At 49.0% G+C, this 18876-nt stretch overlaps 1 protein-coding gene across 1 annotated transcript in view; it reads right to left on the bottom strand.

Moving 5' to 3' along the window:
- Nucleotides 1–18876, bottom strand: part of LOC146349396 (uncharacterized) — a 113970-nt gene that overhangs the window by 84424 nt on the left and 10670 nt on the right. Inside the window, exon 3 of the mRNA XM_084845409.1 lies at nucleotides 17930–18291. Within this exon, the coding sequence (XP_084701535.1) occupies nucleotides 17930–18291 (362 nt within the window). The remainder of the gene's footprint in view (nucleotides 1–17929; nucleotides 18292–18876) is intronic.

Below are 18876 nucleotides of genomic sequence, written 5' to 3' on the forward strand. Positions count from 1 at the left end.
TATCTATTTAGATGTAAGCCCTAGTGAGTTCAATGGCACTTACTCCTAGTAAATGTGTAAAGCATACACAACCTGGAGCCCTCCAAAGCCTTGACTGTGGCCCCCAAGGGTACTCTAACCTCCCCACCACCATCAAATTTCCTCCCCCAGCAAACCTGACAGAGATCGCTCTTTCCTCGCTGCTAACAGTAAGGAAAAGTAAGGAGATGTAGTGATGGCCACCACTTTGGATGGCTTTAAAACAGGACTGGAAAACTTCCTGGAGGATGAAGCTATAAATGGTGATTGATGGCTACCTCCAGTATCAGAGGCAGTATGCCTATGTACACCAGTTGCTGGGGAACATGGGCGGGAGGGTGCTGTTGCACTCGTGTCCTGCTTGTGGGTTTCTGGTAGGCAGTTGGTTGGCCACTGCGTGAACAGAATGCTGAACTAGATGGACCCTTCGTCTGATCCAACATGGCTCTTCTTATGTTCTTATGCAAAGGTTATCTGTTATCAGGATTGCTGGGGCGTGTGTGTATTTGTGCACATGTTTATGTGTGCGTGTGTGTGAAGTCCCTTACCCAAGCTAGCATCACATACAGCCCTTGGGGCCAAAAAGGTTATACACCCCCAGTATACAGGATTGCAGCCTATCTAGATTTTCATTCCACTTAAATTTGTCCCCAAGCTTTTAATAGCTGAAGCACATTCGTTTCTGATTTTAATGTCAGGCCATTGGTCTGCCTAGCTCAATACTATTTGTACTATTTATAGTACTTTTTAGACCCCACTTGTTACTTCTCTCCAGGAGGTTGCCTGAAAATCCTATCCCAGAGTTGGATCCAGATTTAGTCAAGGTAGAACCACTGAAATCAATGGCACTCGCTAGTCATGACTGAGGTCCCATTGATTTCAATGGGTCTACTCTAAGTATGACTGAATCTCAATCCAACCCCTAATGTTGTTTAATATCTTTATAAATGTCTGGGACAATGGAGTAGAGGGGATGGTCATCAAATTTACAGATGACACCAAACTGGATGAGGTAATACCTCGGAAGACCAAAAAGAAGGATTCGAGATGATCTTGACAGGATGAAGAACTGGGCTAAAATTAACAAAACAGATTTCAAACAGAGACAAATGTAAAATTCTGCATTCAGTAGGAAGGCTCAGGTACACAAATACAGAATAGATGACACCTAAAAGAATATATGACACCTTGATTGGAGGCCACAATCAAGGCTTTCACCATAAAGGTGAAAAGGATGTAAGAATCTTACAAATATCACAGACTTCTGCAGTGGCCGGCAGCAACCCTGAATCACCTGTGGAAGATTAGGAAGGGCCTTCAAACACATTGCCCCAAACAGAACATTCATGCCTCCCAGCCTTTTGCAGCAGTGCGTGCATATTAAAAAGATACCAGTAGAGTACAGCCGAACCTAGTCCCAGCCTCCAGATGGGTGATACTACAACTCCCACCATCCACAGCCAGGTGGGGGTGATGGGAGTTGTAGTCCAACACATCTGACAGGGGAAACAGGCTAGGGGAGTGCCTATCCTTATGGAGGGTGTGTGTGAGAGAGAGCAAGAGAGGGAATGGAGAGCTTGTATATTGCAAAGATTTATGAGGGGTTGCAATGTCTGTGTGTGCTTGCACTCCCAGTCAGTGACATTCAGGCTACTTCATATCAGGGGTGAAGGGCACATTTTGCCCTCACTTAAACAACAGTATTCCTCAAAGGAGCACTTTATTTTATTTGTTTGTTTTATTATTACATTTATATACCACCTTTTTTCCTCATCCAGAACCCGGGTTGGCTTACAGTATTCCTCCTCCTCTCCATTTTCTCCTCACAACAACCCTGTGAGGTAGGTTAGGCTGAGAGTCAGTGACTGGCCCAAAGTCTCCCCATGAGCTTCATGGCCAAGTGGGGGGGGGGGGACTGGATCTCCCGAGTCCCAGTCCAACACTCAAACCACTACACTACACAGGTTCTCATTTTACCCACAGCAATTCATTTTTGCTGTAACAATGAATGGCAACCATTTACTTATACAGAAAAAATTAAATGGGGGAAGGCTTTCCCAGGGACACATATTTAGAGCTAGAACTGCTCCCAGTCCCTAGTGACCCCGCCTCTGAGAATTAAGCCTGCTTCAACCCTGTCTGTTCCTTAGCAAAGCCCCACCTGGGTTTTACATCCCTTTGTCACACCACAGTGTGACAGAATGTGGAAACAGATCATTCCACCTAACAAGAACTGTCTCTCAGTAAACGTTAAAAACATTTTCAGTTCCGCTACTTGCAAAACACACACACACACACACAGAGCCCCTACACTTTCCTTAAAACCTGCAACTGAATTTTCCCTTCCACCTGACTGTTTCTGATTTCTTATCCATTTAGAAAGTAACTTTTTAAGCAGTGGATTATGGATTTATTTGATCATTCCTTACAGGTGCTTCCATAAAGTTTTTTTTTTGGGGGGGGGGAAATACAGGCCCTGGTCCAAACAGAACTTAGCTCTGTTGTTCTGACTCAGTTTGGAAGATGTCAGCGCAAAAATAATATTGGGAGCTATCCCACTAGGTAACAGAAGTAGAACACTTCTCCCTCTACGGTGGCTGCTTTTAGGCATGGTATTAGCATTTAAGAATATATAGTCACACATATATTATATAGTGCCTTGGGTGTTCTAAATATAATAATGCAATAATAATACAAAAAGTTGCAGCATGGAATGTTCCTGTTCAGGGTTCTAGCCAGCCAGCCAGCCAAGCAATTTCCAGGATACTCTGTTCCATTCCATGCATGTCCCAGTCAGTCAATCAGCATTCCATGGACACTGAGCACGTTCAGTCCTCATTGGGCTGGTTTGCAAGGCAATCCCCCTTCAGATTTTTCCCCCTTACAATATTTTTGTATTTTTTGAAACCTTGAGGTTCCCCCAGTCCTGCCAGTACCTCTCTCCTGTGTATGGATTGTGCTGTTTTGGCTATATAAGGATCCACACTCGGAGAGTCAGTTCACTGTTAGCAAACAGCAGCCTTCCCCATCCTGGTGCCCTTCAGATGCTTTGGACTTCACCTCCCATCAGCCCCAGCCATCATGGCCAATAGTTGTGGATGATGGGAGTTGTGATCCAACATCTGGAGGACCACGCAATCCAACTTTGGTACAGAAAAACCAACACTGGTTTGGTCAGACCAGCCTTCCCCAATTTGGTGCCCTCCAAATGTGTTGGACTACAAGTCCCATAATGGCCCCATCTGGAGGGCACCAGGCTGGGGAAAGCTGGCTAGACTCACCCTGTTTCTGCACAACACTCATCGGAGGTCCTGAAATGCACCTTCCTCTTAGGCACCAAGCGACTCTTGCTTTTATCTCTTGCCCGTCAACGGCAAGAAATCTAGCTTTCCTTACCCTGCTGCCTCCCACATGTTTGGGACTTCAAATCCCATCAGCCCCAGCCAGCATAGCCAATAGTCAGGAATGCTGGGAGCTGTGGTCCTAAAAATCTGAAGGGCACTGGGCTGGGGGAAGGTATTCTTTCTCCCCATTTCCGCCTTCTAGTCTTGGCTAAAGTGCAGCTCTGTTTGGGTGTTCTAATCCCCTGCGCGATTCGAAGGAGAACAGGGGGGAGGACCATGCTGGCTCCAGCCCCTCCACTGCTGCCACCGGTACTTTCCCAGGCAAACATTTGGCGCAGTTTAGGGCCCTTCAGGGCAGTGGTGTGATGGCAAAGTGTGAGGGTCAGGCGCTCGTCATGACAGTCCCCGGAGCCACCCCAAGGAGAGTCCAAAATTGCAGGCAGTTGTGCTGATCCACTTCAAAAAGCAGTCCTAGCCGTTCTCATCTCCACCCGGAACAGGTCTTTTGTAAAGCAAATGGGTCTTAGTTGGCCATTCCGAGACCAGGAAAGGAAAGGTTCCTCCTGTGCAAGCACCGAGTCATTGCTGACTCCTAGAGGGACGCTGCTTTCGCTGGCGTTTTCATGGCAGACTATAGCGGGGTGGTTTGCCATTGCCTTCCCGAGACCAAGCCACCCCAAATTACTTTACATTACAACGGGGAATAATATATTGTTGCTGGGAAAATTCATTCCCTCCCCCACCCACCCCCACAGCTACTGCAAGAACTGCAGCTGAGGTCAGGGGGAACAGGGAATTCCGAGGGGAGTGGCGGACGACCTCAGCGCCCCTGCTAATAGAAAAGTGCCGGTGCGGCATCCATCCACACCCTGGCTCCACAATTCCTCTGCCTCGTGGGATGGCGGCAGAGAGGGTGGAGCAAGCATGCTCAGTCCCCACTCTCCTCATGCGATTCTAATCACGTGGGGCAGGGGAGAGAAACTGGCGCCGCCCTTCAGATGTTGTTGGACTCCCGACTCCCATCATCCCTGACCACTGACCATACTGTCTGGGGCTCATGGGAGCTGGGACTCAACATCTAGAGGGCCACCGATTCCCCAACCCTCACGTGGGGGATTACAACACCTGAACAGAGCCTAACCCTGCATGCCTTCTTCCGTCTGCCCACTCTGTAGCTCTTGCGCCTTCTCTTTATCTCGCTCTCTCTACCACCACTACCCCAACGTCTCCGCTTCCACCTACTTCCTGGGACCCAGTGCTTACTTCTTTATATTCAGTAGCCACCGAGTCTGCCCCTGACCTCTGTCCTCTGGCCTAGTTAAGTCTTCCTGGCCCAGCCTTGCTCAACATGTTGCCCTCCAGATGTCTTGGGATGTTGAGATCCCAAGACATCTGGAGGATGCCACATTGGGCAAGGCTATGCTAGCCAATGGCCATGCTGCCATTGGCCATGCTGGCCGGGAATTATGGGAGTTGCAGTCCCAATACATCCAGAGGCACCATGTTGGGCAAGGCTGTCCCAGCCTCTCCAACTTTTGGCTTCAAGCTCCTACTGGCAATTCCTGGACCCAGCCCCCTTTTCTCTCCATTCTTGGTGTTGCCACAGGGCTCTTTTGCTTCTGGCAACCCTTTCAGCCCCTCATGGAGGTGATATAGTAGAAGTTTTATAAAACTAGAAGCAGCGTGGAGACAGAGGGGGTGTGTGGAAATCTCCTTCCTTTTATCAGTGAAGCTTGCTGGCAGTTGATTCAGGACTAACAGAAGATTTTGAGACATTGGGTAGTGAGCCTGTGGAATTCCCTGCCACAAGATGCAGTGATGGAAATTCTTTTCTATGACTTTAAGTTGAACTGGTCAAATTCACAGAGGGTAGGTCTGTTAGGGCCCAATCCTATGCACTTTGAGACAGAGAGAAGTCCTATAACTCCCAGCATTCCCCAGCCAGCCATACTGGCTGGGGAATGCTGGGAGTTGCAGGACTGTTTTCTGTCTCAACATGCACAGGATTGGACCCTCAGCTTAGTTAAAATGGATCCTCCATGTTCAGAGGTAGTTGTTTATTCGTTCAGTCGCTTCCAACTCTTCGTGACTTCATGGACCAGCCCACACCAGAGCTTCCTGTCGGCCGTCGCCACCCCCAGCTCCCCCAAGGTCGAGTCCGTCACCTCCAGAATATCATCCATCCACCTTGCCCTTGGTTGGCCCCTCTTCCTTTTGCCTTCCACTTTCAGAGGCAGTATCCCCATGAATACTGGATGCTGGGGACATCACACTCAAGTCCTTCTTTCTGGGCTCCCAGAAGCATCTAGCTCAGGGTTGGGGAACGTCTTTCAGCCTGAGGGCCAAATTCAGTTTTGAAGAAGCTCTTGGAGGGCCCATTCCAGTGGTGCAAAAGGGATGGGAAAAAATATATAAAATACCAGCATGTTTTAGATTAAACCTCTTACTGCCAGAAACTAAGTCTTCAAAGAGACATTTCTACTTTTTAGATTGAGGAAAAAACTGCATAAAAGGCAGGGAATCACCAAACTACTGATGCTTGGGGGAAAGCGGATAGGGCCAGGGAAAAAGGGGCAGGGCCAGGGAAAGGGGGCAGGGCCGTCTGGGATTTTGCCCCCAGGCCTGAGGTTCCCCAGATCTAGCTGACCACTGCTGGAGAATCAGACTGATCCAGCCAGGTACTCTTTATGTGTGTGTTTTTAATGACAGTCAAAAGGCTCACATCCTCTGCATAAGGAAGCCCCTGGTCTATCACAGAGGTAGAAACTTGCCAAGGTGTGTCCTTATTTGTCCTTTTCCTCTCTCTCTCTCTCTCTCTCTCTCTGATGGGCCTTCTGTGCTAGCTCTTCAATAGACAGGGTGACAACAACCAAGAGACTAACTTATTTCCAAAATAACTCACAAGCTCAAGCCAATCTGGAAGCTCTCATCACTGCAGGCAATCACTACAGCTCAAGGCACAACGGTTTGGGCACAGAATCCCAGAATTGCACACAAGGATCTCTGCAAAGTGCAGAGGGAATGTCCTTGCAACAGAGAGGAATGTGAATCTAAGCAATCAAAAGGCTCATGGGAGGAAGGGAATCGCCTGCTATTACACAGCATCTAATTAAGCCTACTAAATCCTACGTATTATACGGGAGGGCTGCTCTCTGCCCTTGCTCTGAGAGTTTACAATCTACGCTAAACAGGAGGTGAGGAGAGTAGTTGAGGACTGACAAATTGTGCAAAAGGGATAGGATATGAGAAAGCCAGATGTCCACAGAGACTTTGGCAAAGTACAGAGGGCCAAAGCTCAGCCTTGCTTAAGAAGTGGGCCAAGTTGGTCTTAATTAACTTATCTAATTCACTACCGTAAATGTTGGCGATGTCCACTAGTTTAGTGGCTTTTTAATCATCATTATCATCATCATAAAAAAGGATTACATGAGACTCATGCACAGTTAGTCTGTCCAGAGCTATTAGCCAAGATAATTAAATGGCATCTCCATGTACAGAGGTAGTATCATTGCTCCTTCTAATAGCAAACACAGGTGGCGAGTGCTGACACGACTGTCGCCAAAGCAGGGCCACTGAGAAGCAAGAGGGAAGAGTCCGCATGCTCGTGAGAACCCAAAGGTTTGCAGAAGTACACATGGCCATGGTCCCAGTGAAGCCATTTTGGCTCGTCTTCTCCCAGATCTGACTCCCTCAGTGGACATTCCACCCAGTCATAAGAACATGAACACTGTGCTGGATCCAGACCAAGGGTCCATCTAGTCCAGCATTCTGTGCACACAGCGGCCAACCAGCTGTCGACCAGGAACCCACAAGCAGCACATGAGCGCAACAGTGCCCCCTCACCCATGTTCCCCTGAAACTGGTGCACATAGGCTCACTGCCTCTTGTACTAGAGGTAGCACATGGCCATCAAGACTTGTAGCGAATCCCATAGTTTAACCATGCACTGTGTGAAGTCCTTATAACAATTGTGTAACACTATGTTAAAATGAATGGCTTGAGTTGCTTGGTTTTCCCTTCCCCATCTGATTATCCTTTTGTATCTTGTCTCTTTGCATGCTATTATAAAATAAAAACCACTGACAGTGCATCTGTGGAAAGACAGTATACTAATACTAATACTACTGCTACTAATAATAATATGACTGGCCACTTATAGAAGCAGAATCCTGGACCAATTAGCCCTTTTGGAAGGATCTAGCAAGGGCCTCCTCAGTGGCTGCTCCCACACTTTGGAACTTGCTGCCGAGGGGGCTGAGTTGGCTCCCTCTAAAGTGTCCTTCAGCTGATGGTCAAAGACGTTTTTTATTCAAGCAAGCTTTTGGCATGCAAGCTGGTCTGTTGAGCTGGGTACTGTTTTTATTCCTTTATTGCTGTATTTTAGTGTGTTTGTTTTATTATTGTTTTATTTATTTATTATTTATTTATTTATTGCATTTATACCCTACCTTTCTTCCTCTCGCAAGGAACCCAAGGCGGCTTACATTATCCTCCTCCTCTCCATCTTATCCTCACAACAACAACCCTGTGAGGTGGGTTGGGCTGAGAGTCTGTGACTGGCCCAAAGTCACCCAGTGAGCTTCCATGGCCGAGTGGGGACTAGAACCCGGATCTCCCAGCTCCTAGTCCAACACTCTTTATATTTCAGTTTTTATTGTGGTTATAGCCACACTGAGTGCCATTTCCTTGGTAAAAAGGAGGGTATAAATCAAATAAAAAATAGCATGAATGACTCAAATAGAGGCAAACAACATGGAATATCATTTCTGTTTCACAGGCACCAATTGGTGCATTATTTCCATAGTCCCTGGATTCCCAAACTGCGGGTTGGGACACCATCAGGGTTCAGAATATACCAGCTGGAGGGATCCACTGCAACTGGAGGATCCACTGCAACTGGAGGGATCCAGTGGGTCAGGACATGCACACCCTTCCTCCTCTCTGAGACCCTGTGCAGGAACCTGGCAAGCAGCAGCAGCAGCAACATTGGGCTAGGACTGGGAGACCTGGATTCAAATCCACACTCAGACATGAAGTTCACTAGGTAACCTTGGGCAGCCATTCCCTTTCAGCCTAACCTACCTCACAGGGGAGGCAGCCTTCCCCAACATGATGCTTTGGACTACAACTCCTGTCATCCCTGACCACTAGTCCAAAACATCTAGAAGGCAGCAGGTTGGGGAAGGCTAGCCTGAAGCAACCTCATGGGCCCCGTAGTCCACAAGAGAATAGGTAATAGCAGCAGGGGATAAAAGTATCAACCCTGCTAATAGAGGGCTGAATCCAACATTAGTCTGACTTAAGTCTCATTCACTCCAACAGGTCTACTCTAAGTAGGATGATCATTGGATACAACTCATAATATTTAACGTTTGCTTGCCCCCATCCACAGATCCTCCCATAGCAGAAGTAGGATACATGCTATTCCACATGTTCACAGACCATGCAGAGTGCAGGAAAGAGAAAGGCCCGGGAGGCATGCTAACTTTAGGAGAGGGGGCTAAGTTCAAAACACTAAAGAAAACCCAACTCAAATTAACTGCCTATGACCTCCTTGTATTCAAGCACATCTCTTTGCTGAAACGCCCGTCGCCCTGTTACAGGTGCAGGGCGCAGGGCAATGGGCATATTGTCCTTTCCTAGGCTGCCTTCAGCAAAGTGACAGAACTACATTGCATTGGGTCTACCTGAACACAGCTCCTCATTTGCATGCCTCTTTCATCTACATGCAAGAAGATTCCATTTCACTGTCTCATATCCTGATGCATGACAAACATTTCTGGGTATATTACTGCTAGCAAACTCACCCAGGCTGCCGGTTTTGGAAAAGTAATTACCTTGCTTAGTCTGCCTCTTGTTTTGCTCCTACTGCCACATGATGGCTGCTGCATTTCAAAGCGTACCCAGCAGTGCCCAATTAAGCACTCGGAGGGTAAATTAGCTCATCCCACGAGCCTATGTCTTCTCTCTCCAATGCTTGGGTAGGGCACATTGCGATGTAAAACCAAAAAGCAGCACAAGGAAGGGAAGCTACGAGGACTGGGGCTATTCCCCAATTTGTAGAACATGGGCCAAGAGGTGGGCAACATATTATACATACCCTTGCTTAAAAACAGCCGCTTGCCTCATTGCCTATGGCGAACAAGCATCGTCCTCCAGGTGACCAGGCAGAGAAAGCTACACAAACATTAGCTTTTTTCCCCTATTTCACAAATGAAAAAAGTAGGTATGTATACTTAGCATTTGTATAGAGCTCTTGAGTATTCAGAGTGCTTCACGTGCATTATCTTGTTGTGATCCTTACGACAATCCTGTTAGGTTAGCATTATCCCCATGTTGAAGATGGGAGCAGGGGAGGCGGGTGCTGAGAAAGAAAGAGAAAGGCTTCCCTAACACCACCCAATGAATTCAGGGAAGAAATTAAATTCAAATCAAGAATATCCTGTTTCATAGCTTAGTCAATAAACTGTTTGCAGGCTATTAACTATAGGGAACTTCTTTGCAAGACTCTACAAAAGCTCCAATATTTATCCAGTGAAAACACCTACGGCCGTTTTATATGGCTTGGAAGGCACCAAGTCATATGTAAGCAATTCTAGTTATGCAAGTCACTTCTATGAACTCCACCAGGAAGCTTTGGAAGAACAGTAAAAGACCCTCTTGGAATGGGAAAGTAAAGATAATGTCAGCAAAAGATTTGTCCGAGGCACTGGATTTGTGCAGCCCTCAGCCCGTGAGGCAATATACCAGCCTTTGCCTGCTAAGAACCCAAGAAGAGCCAACCTAGTCAGCATTCTCTTCACACAGTGGCCAAACAGCTGTTGATGGGAAACCCACAAGCAAGACATGCAACGGCTCCCTCCCGCCCATGTTCCCCAGCCACTGGTGTACATAGGACACCAGTTGTTGGTTCGGGTTGATGGGAGTTGTTGTCCAACACATTGGACAACATCAGAAGGCTGAAATATACCACACCAGTGAATGGAGCTGGCTTTGCCCCGGTTAGAATAGCCCTCAGTTTGATACAGCAAAGCCTTCAAGCAAATGTATGCAGCTGACAGAACTGGACATATTGTGCCTTCTCCAAACGAAGGCACACCCACTAGCACCCCTAGGCAAGGCCCCTGTCATGGTGCATCCCTATAGCCCACTGAGGGAGGGGTGTGTCCACACCATTCCCCTGAGGGGGCCTGCCCTACAGAAGCAGGGAGAGGACAGGCATACAATTCTGTCCTTCGGTCTACTAATTTCCCACAGCTTCAGACTGTATGGACTGCAAAGCTGAATGCTGGTTAGAGAAATCTGTCCTTAGTGGCTGAAGATGTTACTGCAGGCTTCAACCACATGGACACGTTTAACTTAATTTAAATTAATTAATGTGATCTAAAAACAAAATAACCCTGAAGTGCACACCCCTAGGATCCACTTAGTATGCATGCCAAGTTTCAGGTGTCTAGATTTCATGGTCTTGGTACTACAACACTGGCAGATGGACAGACAGACAGACAGGAACTCATCCTCTTTTATTATTATAGACAACAACATGGGTGGCGCTTGCCAGAAAAATCAAGAAACTGCAATGTGAGTAAGCACAGCCTCACTGACTTTCGGCAGAACCCATCCTGCACCGTATCAAGTGGTGCTTGTATGATAACACAGGGTGGCCACAGCTTTTCCTCCTCCCAATTCCCCAAATCTATTTTAATAGGATGATAAATCCTTCCTTGGGTTGGATCCAGATGGAGGAACATGAGAAGCTGTCATATACTGAGTCAGACCACGGGTCCATCTAGCCCGGTATTGTCAACGCTGACTTCCAGCTGCTGTCCAGAGCTTCAGGCAGGAATTGTTCAAGCCCTCCCTGGAAATGCCAGGGATCGAACCTGGAACCTTCTGCAGGCAAAGCAGGTGCTCCAGCACTGAGCTATGGCCCCTCCCACCAGACCTCCTCCCCACCTCTGCCCCTCCAGCTACTCAGAGGGTCAAGACCCTGCTGAAAGAGGTGAGCTACGGTGGTGTGAGCAGAGCCCTTCTGTCAGCAGAAGGCAGATCCTGGATCCAACCCCTTACATTAATTATCAGGAAGCAGCTTTTCAGACAATCAAGTTCTTTTCCACAGACCTTTTAAAACGGAGGCCTCTTGTATGTTGGCAGCCCCTGATTCCAACCTAAGAGTGCTTTAATGAGTCATAGGGCAGGAGGTACCAAGCTTCAATTAGATGAGGCAGGCCTGCGTAACTTTTTAAAAACTTATTCTTTGTTATGAAATTTCAACAAAAGGAAAGAAAGAAAAAAAGACAGACAGACAGACTAACAGACAGACTAACAGACAGACAGACAGAAAGTGTGGCTACATAGATTTGAATATATCAGTTTCAATGCATACATATGAAATGTATATATGAAAATACAGATTTCTAACTTTTGAGTGTCTCTCTCTCTCTCACACACACACATACACAGTTGAATGCAGCCCACCTGAGATGTGTTTTTGCTGCTTCAAGGGTGGGGGAATAGTCAAGCACCTGGCAGGCAACAATAAATAGTTGTCAGGTCGTATTTGGCTTGGTGAGAGGGGAATTGTGCAAGCCTGTTTATTCCAATATGTAAACCAAATGGACCAAAGCAGTTTTCCTTTACAGTTCTAAGGCACTGAGCCACATCCCTCAAGCTGATGAGTACAAGTGACACTTGATCGCCCGAGTATCATAACCACCAGTCCAAATGAATGATCCAACAGCAGATGGAATTGGTACTGGCCATATCACGACTTGAGACATTAGGGGCCACAAGAACAACACCAATGAATTTTTTCTGGCACATGATTTTGGACAAGAGCCCACTTCATTAGATGCATGGAGGATTAAGGAGAGTTTCAGGTTTATTATATACAGTACATATTGGGGGTGGAGGAAGAATTGTAAACAGTGACAAACACATTACGAACAGTGGTCATTCACTGTTAAAAGCTGACATCATTGTTGATCATTTTTCCCACCTGTCCCCCACCATTTATACTGTATATAAACCTGAAACTCTCCATAATACTGCATTATAGTCTGAAGTTAGGGGCCGCAGTGGCTTAGTGGCAAAGATGCTGAACTGCAGACCAGAAGGTCGGCAGGACAGCAGTTCGAGACCCGAGTGCTGCGTGACGGAGTGAGCTCCCGTCTTCAGTCCCAGCTCCTGCCAACCTAGCAGTTCGAAAGCAAGAAACTGCAAGTAGATAAATAGGTACCGCTTCGGCGGGAAAGGTAACAGTGTTCCGTGCACCTCGGTGTTCAGTCATGCCGGCCACATGACCACAGAAGCATCTTCGGACAGCGCTGGCTCTTCGCCTTAGAAATGGAGATGAGCACCACACCCTAGAGTCGGACACGACTGGTTGGGGACACCTTTACCTTTACTATAGTCTGAAAGCTTATGCCAGAATAAATTCATTAGTCTTTAAGGTACCACAAGACTCTGTGTTGTTTTGGCTGCAAACATGGCTACCCGCTGGAAACTGTTACAATAGCAGCCACAAGGACTCACACATATCCAACAGGCCAAATGCTTCCTGGTGGCTTTTGTCAAATATACTGGGGTGGGTGGGTGCTTCCCCTTGATCTGTAATGCAAAGGGGGAGGAACAGATTAGCTTTTACAGGTACTTGTCAACTCCGAACAGAAAGCTGCAAATTAAATTTGGCTCAACAAACAGTTCACGTCTGTGCCCTCTAACAAACTGCCAAACTGTGTCTGGAAACTCAGGCAGGACTGCATTACTCACAGTTAAAATGGGTTATCTTGCCAATTATTAGGGTTTCGTTTTAATACTCTCCCAACATTATTTGGTAGGCTGTTTTAAAAGACCCTTATAATCTTTTTTTATTTTTCAATTACAACAATTCTGGAGATTTAGGGAGTTTAATTCCTAAAGCTTAACAATTGAGTTTTCTTTTCTTTCTTTTTCCTTTCTCTCTCTTTGAGTAAGTCTGGATTAATCTCTTCAAAGTGTTTAGAACTATTTTTAGACAATCACCAAATAGTTAAACAAGGAATCTGCATACACATTCCAGATTAGCAACTTTGTCGCCAGCAATAAAATACCGGGATTCTTTGCCAACTTTGTCTGGAACAGCCTTGCCCAACATGGGGCCCTCCAGATGGCTTGGACTACAACTCCCATCATTCCCAGCCAGCATGGGATCAATGATCTGATTCAGTGAATTGCATCCAGTGGGCTGCATCCACTTTTTGTCTAACTCAAGTCCCTTTTATTTCAATGGGTCCACTCGAAGTAGAACTAACACTGGATCCAATCCAGTATATGGACACTTCGTATGTTAAAATCTATATGTGAAATACTCCACTGCTTCCAGACGCTCCTTGCCTCCTTAGCACCACAACGCAAGATGGTTCAATAACCACAGAAGCAACAGACTTCCCCTTATATGCAACTCTTAAACAAGGCCGGACCAACCATCGAGGCCAGCTATGCAACTGCGTGGGCTGCCAAAATGCCAGCAGTGCTGGCTGTAGCCATGTAAATATCGTTGGGACAGAGCCCCTGCCTGTGCTTTTAAACGTATCCGCTTTTTCCCATGCATGCTTGTAAGTGAAAAGCAAGTTCTGAATCCATGTAATTGATGGCGCCCAGAAATCTGAAGGTAGCACTTATTCCAGGCTCAGTAATGTGGAGCACAATGGGGCACTGGTTGAATTACTGAAATTAAAAACAGAAGTGAGAAAATAGTCTTTCATTAAATTCTGGATCATTTAACGTGCTATTGTTAGGCTGCTCAGCATCCAATAAAATCAGGGCAGGGAGCAAAATCTCAATTTGCCTAGGTCAGCAAAAATGCTTAGGCCCACATTGGTCTTAAAGGTACCACAGCCATGTTGTCAGACTCTAGAAACTTTCAATACAGCAACCGTGCTGAAGTTCAAGAGGTGGATGGGCGACTCTGTCGACCCAAGCCTCCGCAGGCCAGATGGGTGACCTCCACAGGCCAAATTAGGCCTGCAGGCCGCAGGGTGCCTAGCCTACCAATGCTGTTCGCACTATGAAGTTTCTCGAGAAAATCCTCTCTCATTCGCCCCTTCTTGCCACAGTTCCCTGCCATCATCACAAGCACAACCTGGGCTGGCACCAGATGTCGGTGCACTTGGGCAGCTGCCAAGGCCCCCCAATGCCTCAGGAGGGCCCACTGGTCCTGACTCTTGGCCACTAGCGACTGAGAAGCAGCCGCCGCCACTGCTGCTGGTAGCAAAATAGGCCCCCTTGGGAGATTTGGGGGCCCTCTCCTCTGTGCCGCACTGCCTTGAGTGAGCAGGTGAGTGAATGGAGGCATCAGGCATTCCTTGCTACCATCAGAGCTGTTTGGGGAAGAAAAGGGCCCCCAAGGAGCATGTAAACAAGGGCTCCCAAAACAGGAACCAGCCCTGAGCACCAGAGAATACAGCAGTCTCCCCCAACTTGGTGCCCTCCAGATTTTTGGGACTAAAACTCCCATCATCCCTGATCTGTGGCAATGCTGGCTGGGGCTGATAGGAGTTGTAGTCCAAAACATCTAGAGGGTAGGAGGTTGGGAAAGGCTGGAATACAAATTCTCCAAATGAAAAAATGGTACAACATGGCAGAGCATTATTAACTCTTTGGTGCTAAATTTTAGTACCAAAACAACTCTTTGGTACATGGGAATGCGCAAGTTCCCTTGGGTCCCTGCTTTTTTTTCAAGCTACCTGCCCCCCACCCACATTCTCTTCTATAGCCACCTTCTTGACCAGTGTACATAGTGGTTAGAGGGCTGGGGAGACCCAGGTTCAAATTCCCACGAAGCCATGAAACCCACAGGGTGACTATGCGCCAGTCACTATCTCTCAACTTAACCTACCTCACAGGGTTGTTGCAAGGACAAAGAAGAAGGGTACACCATATATGCCGTCTTATGCTCCTTGGAGGAAAGGTGTAATATCAATGCAAATAATAAGAAGTTGTCTTGAGCATAATATTATCCAACTAAATGTGCAAGCAATGAACAACTAATGTCATGTTCATAGCACAAAAGTAGCAACCAGTTTCACCATTATTAGGTGGCAGGGGTGGGTAGAATAATAAAGTCTGCTGTCCATACACCTCCTATTATCCTGAATTTGGGCTGCATTAATAGAAGTATAGCTTCCAAATCATGCGAAGTACTAGTTCCCATCTTCTCAGCACTGGTTAGGCCTCATCTGGAGTACTGTGTCCAGTTCTGGGCGCCACACTTTAAGAAGGACGCAGACGAACTGGAGAGGATTCAGAGGAGGGCAACGAAGATGATCAGGGGACTGGAAAAAAAGCCCAATGAGGAGAGACTGAGGGAACTGGCCATGTTTAGCCTTGAGAAGAGAAGACTGAGGGGAGATAGGATAGCACTCTTCAAGTACTTGAAAGGTTGTCACAGAGAGGAAGGCCAGGATCTCTTCTGGATCATCCCAGAGTGCAGGACATGGAATAATGGGCTCAAGTTACAGGAAGACAGATTCCAGCTGAACATCAGGGAAAATGTCTTGACTGTTAGAGCAATACGACCATGGAACCAATTCCCTAGGGAGGTGGTGGGCTCTCCCACACCGGAGGCATTCAAGATGAGGTTGGACAGCCATCTGTCAGTGATGCTCTGACTTAGATTCCTGCACTGAGCAGGGGGTTGGACTCCATGGCCTTATAGGCCCCTTCCAACCCTACTATTCTATGATTCTATTAATTTCTTGTGGCATTATATAAGGGCTGCCTCCCTTTCCTCACATTTCTTAAAGCCCCAAGAAGAAAGTGAAGTGAAGTGCCCCACTTCTCACCCTGCTGCCACTATTCCTTACACAGGTCCAAATGCCTCGTTTTAAACTAAGGTCTCCGAAACACGGCGCTCCCTTCTCCCAACACTTGTACAAAATCTCCTGCTGCACGCTTAGGAGTAAGCCCCACTGAACACCGTCGGCCTTGCTTCCGAGTAAAACATGTACGGGGGGGGGGGGGGGCTGCATGATCCACACGCCTCCATATGAACCCCTGTTCCCAAAACCTGCACCCACGTTCCACTAAAACTGGCCAAGGCGATAGCGGGGGAAATAGTGCGCATCAGGACACTAGCATGGGGGATAGAGGGGCTTTTAAAATCCCGATGGGCCCGCCTGCGCCTACTGTATAGTAAAAATGGGAGCGGAATCATAGTTGCTAGACACAAGTTAAACTCATGTCTGTTTTAGCCCTCGGTTGGGGGGGGGGGGGAGACTAGTTTCCCTTTAGTTCAGGGCAGATGTTAGGGTGCGGATGTTTTTCCCGCGGGACCGGGACTCGGGAAGAAGTTCTGGTGCCACGCGCCTTCCGCTTCGACCCGCTTAGCAAACGTGTGTCTACGACCCGCTTCCGTTCCCAGAGGGCTCACAAAGCAGAGCAGCTGAGCGCCTGGAAGCGACTGAGGGGGCAGCGACGGCGGGCGGCTCCTATTTCAGTGGGGCTCAATGTCCGCTCTGGATGTCAGTCCGAACTCTAAGCGGCTATCCAAGGAGCTGAGCCCATTTGGGGGACAGGGTTCGGCACCTCGGATAGCTCCTTTGGAGGTCTGGCTGGTTCTGATTGAACCCGGAGCGGATTCACCGCCCCACTGAAATAGGAGCCACCAGCCTCCCCTGCTTAGAGGCGGGGCCGTCGGAGCGCACCCCCCAACACTTTCCCAAGGGCCAAACTGCGACCCCCCCCCTTTCCTTGGCTCCACACCCCCAGCCGCGGCCAGGGCTGAACCCCGATCCCCCCCGCCCCGGCCTGGTCCCCGCGCCTCTCAGTTTGCCGCGCGCACGCCTCTTCCGACCACTTCGGAAGTCCCAATCGGGTACCGGTCTCCTTCCTTGCCAACCGAAAGAGGCCTCCGCGGCCCCTTCCTACCCCAGTTCCCCTTCTCTGCCTCCCCACCGGGACCCCCGAGCCCCACGCATGGCCCCCTCCGACCCCTTACCCCCCCTCCTTCCTTGCCCTCCCCCACACACTGAAGGCTGCGACCCTCTCTCATGCGCGCTCCTCTCCGGAGGAAGCTTCTCCGCCCTCGAACTCCGCGCGGCTCTCCCTCGCAGCAAACGCGGGGCGAAGTCCCAGCGACGCGAAGCCCACGCGCACTCCCTCCCTCCCTCGCCCGCCCGCCCGCCCGCGCGCAGAGGCGAGCCCACTTTCGCGTCCACGCCGGCCGCGATCCCGAGCGCACTTTTCCCGGCCCCGGCTCGCGCGCGCCCGGACCTGCTCTCGAGTCAAGAGAGTTGCCAAAAGGGCCGGCGTGCGGAGGCGAGGAAGTCCGTCCACCCACCACCGCGCGCACACCCCGGCCGGACGACATGCATTTACTCGCGAGGAAGCACGCACGCACGCACGCGGTGCAGCGGCCGTGTCTGTTCCACCCGCCTCCCCCGGGATCCGGAGCTGGCAACGGGGTCCCGGCAAGAGCCGCTGTCCGGGAGTCTTCGGCTATTTGTCCTGGGCTTTTGGAGAGGCCGGGTGGGGAGCTCCGCGCTCCCTCCTCCAACTTCCCAGCCCGGAGCCCCGCACTGACTCACCGGCGAACACGTGCCGGCGCGCTCCTGCCGCTTCCCGGCTCGGCTCGGCTCGGCTCGGCTCAGCCCGGAGGACGTGGCAGAGGCGGCGGCGGCAACAGCAGCCCCTCCTCGACTGAGCGGAGCCGCGCCACGCAGGAACTTCCTCCCGGCTCCGCGCTAGCCGCGAGCGGGACGCCCTCTGCCGAGCGACGGCCGCCTGGACCCGCTGCCCGGCCGACTCCGCCGCGTCCTTCACGGGCCGTGTGAACTGGTCCCGTCTGGCTGCTTCTCCTCCCCGGACTAAGCCGGGCTTGTCTTCCTGTTGCGTTGCCAGCCGTAGAAAGATTCCCCGCCAGCCCGCCCGCTGCCTTTCCTTTTCTTTTCTAGAAAGAAAGAAAGAAAGCCTGAAATCCTAAAACATCCCGGGGAGCGAGCCGCTGAGATTTACTTCTGAGCAAACATGCATAGAATGCCAGCTGCTAGTTTGTTTGTTTGTTTGTTTGTTTATTACATTTATATCCCGCGTTTTTTCCTCCTTGAGGAACCCAAGGCAGCGTACATAGAATGATAGAATGATAGAATAGTAGGGTTGGAAGGGGCCTGTAAGGCCATCGAGTCCAACCCCCTGCTCAGTGCAGGAATCCAGGTCAGAGCATCCCTGACAGATGGCTGTCCAGCCTCATCTTGAACGCCTCCAGTGCGGGAGAGCCCACTAGTCCTCCTTCTCTTCCATTTTATCCTCACAACAACAACCCTGTTGAGCTGAGAGTCTGTGCCCAAAGTCACCCAGTGAGCTTCCATGGCTGAGTGGGGGCTAGAACCCTGATCTCCCAACTCCCAGCCCAACACTAGCCGCTACACCACACTGGCTCTCTCTCATTTATTTGTTTGTTTATGTACGAATATATATATACCGCTTCTCATTTAAAAAACAAATAAATTTCCGTTTAAAAATTAGTGTAAGAAAG

Source organism: Heloderma suspectum, chromosome 3, assembly GCF_057233095.1.
Source record: "Heloderma suspectum isolate Gila_16-S chromosome 3, 16-S_ref, whole genome shotgun sequence".
Taxonomy (NCBI): Eukaryota; Metazoa; Chordata; class Lepidosauria; order Squamata; family Helodermatidae; genus Heloderma; species Heloderma suspectum.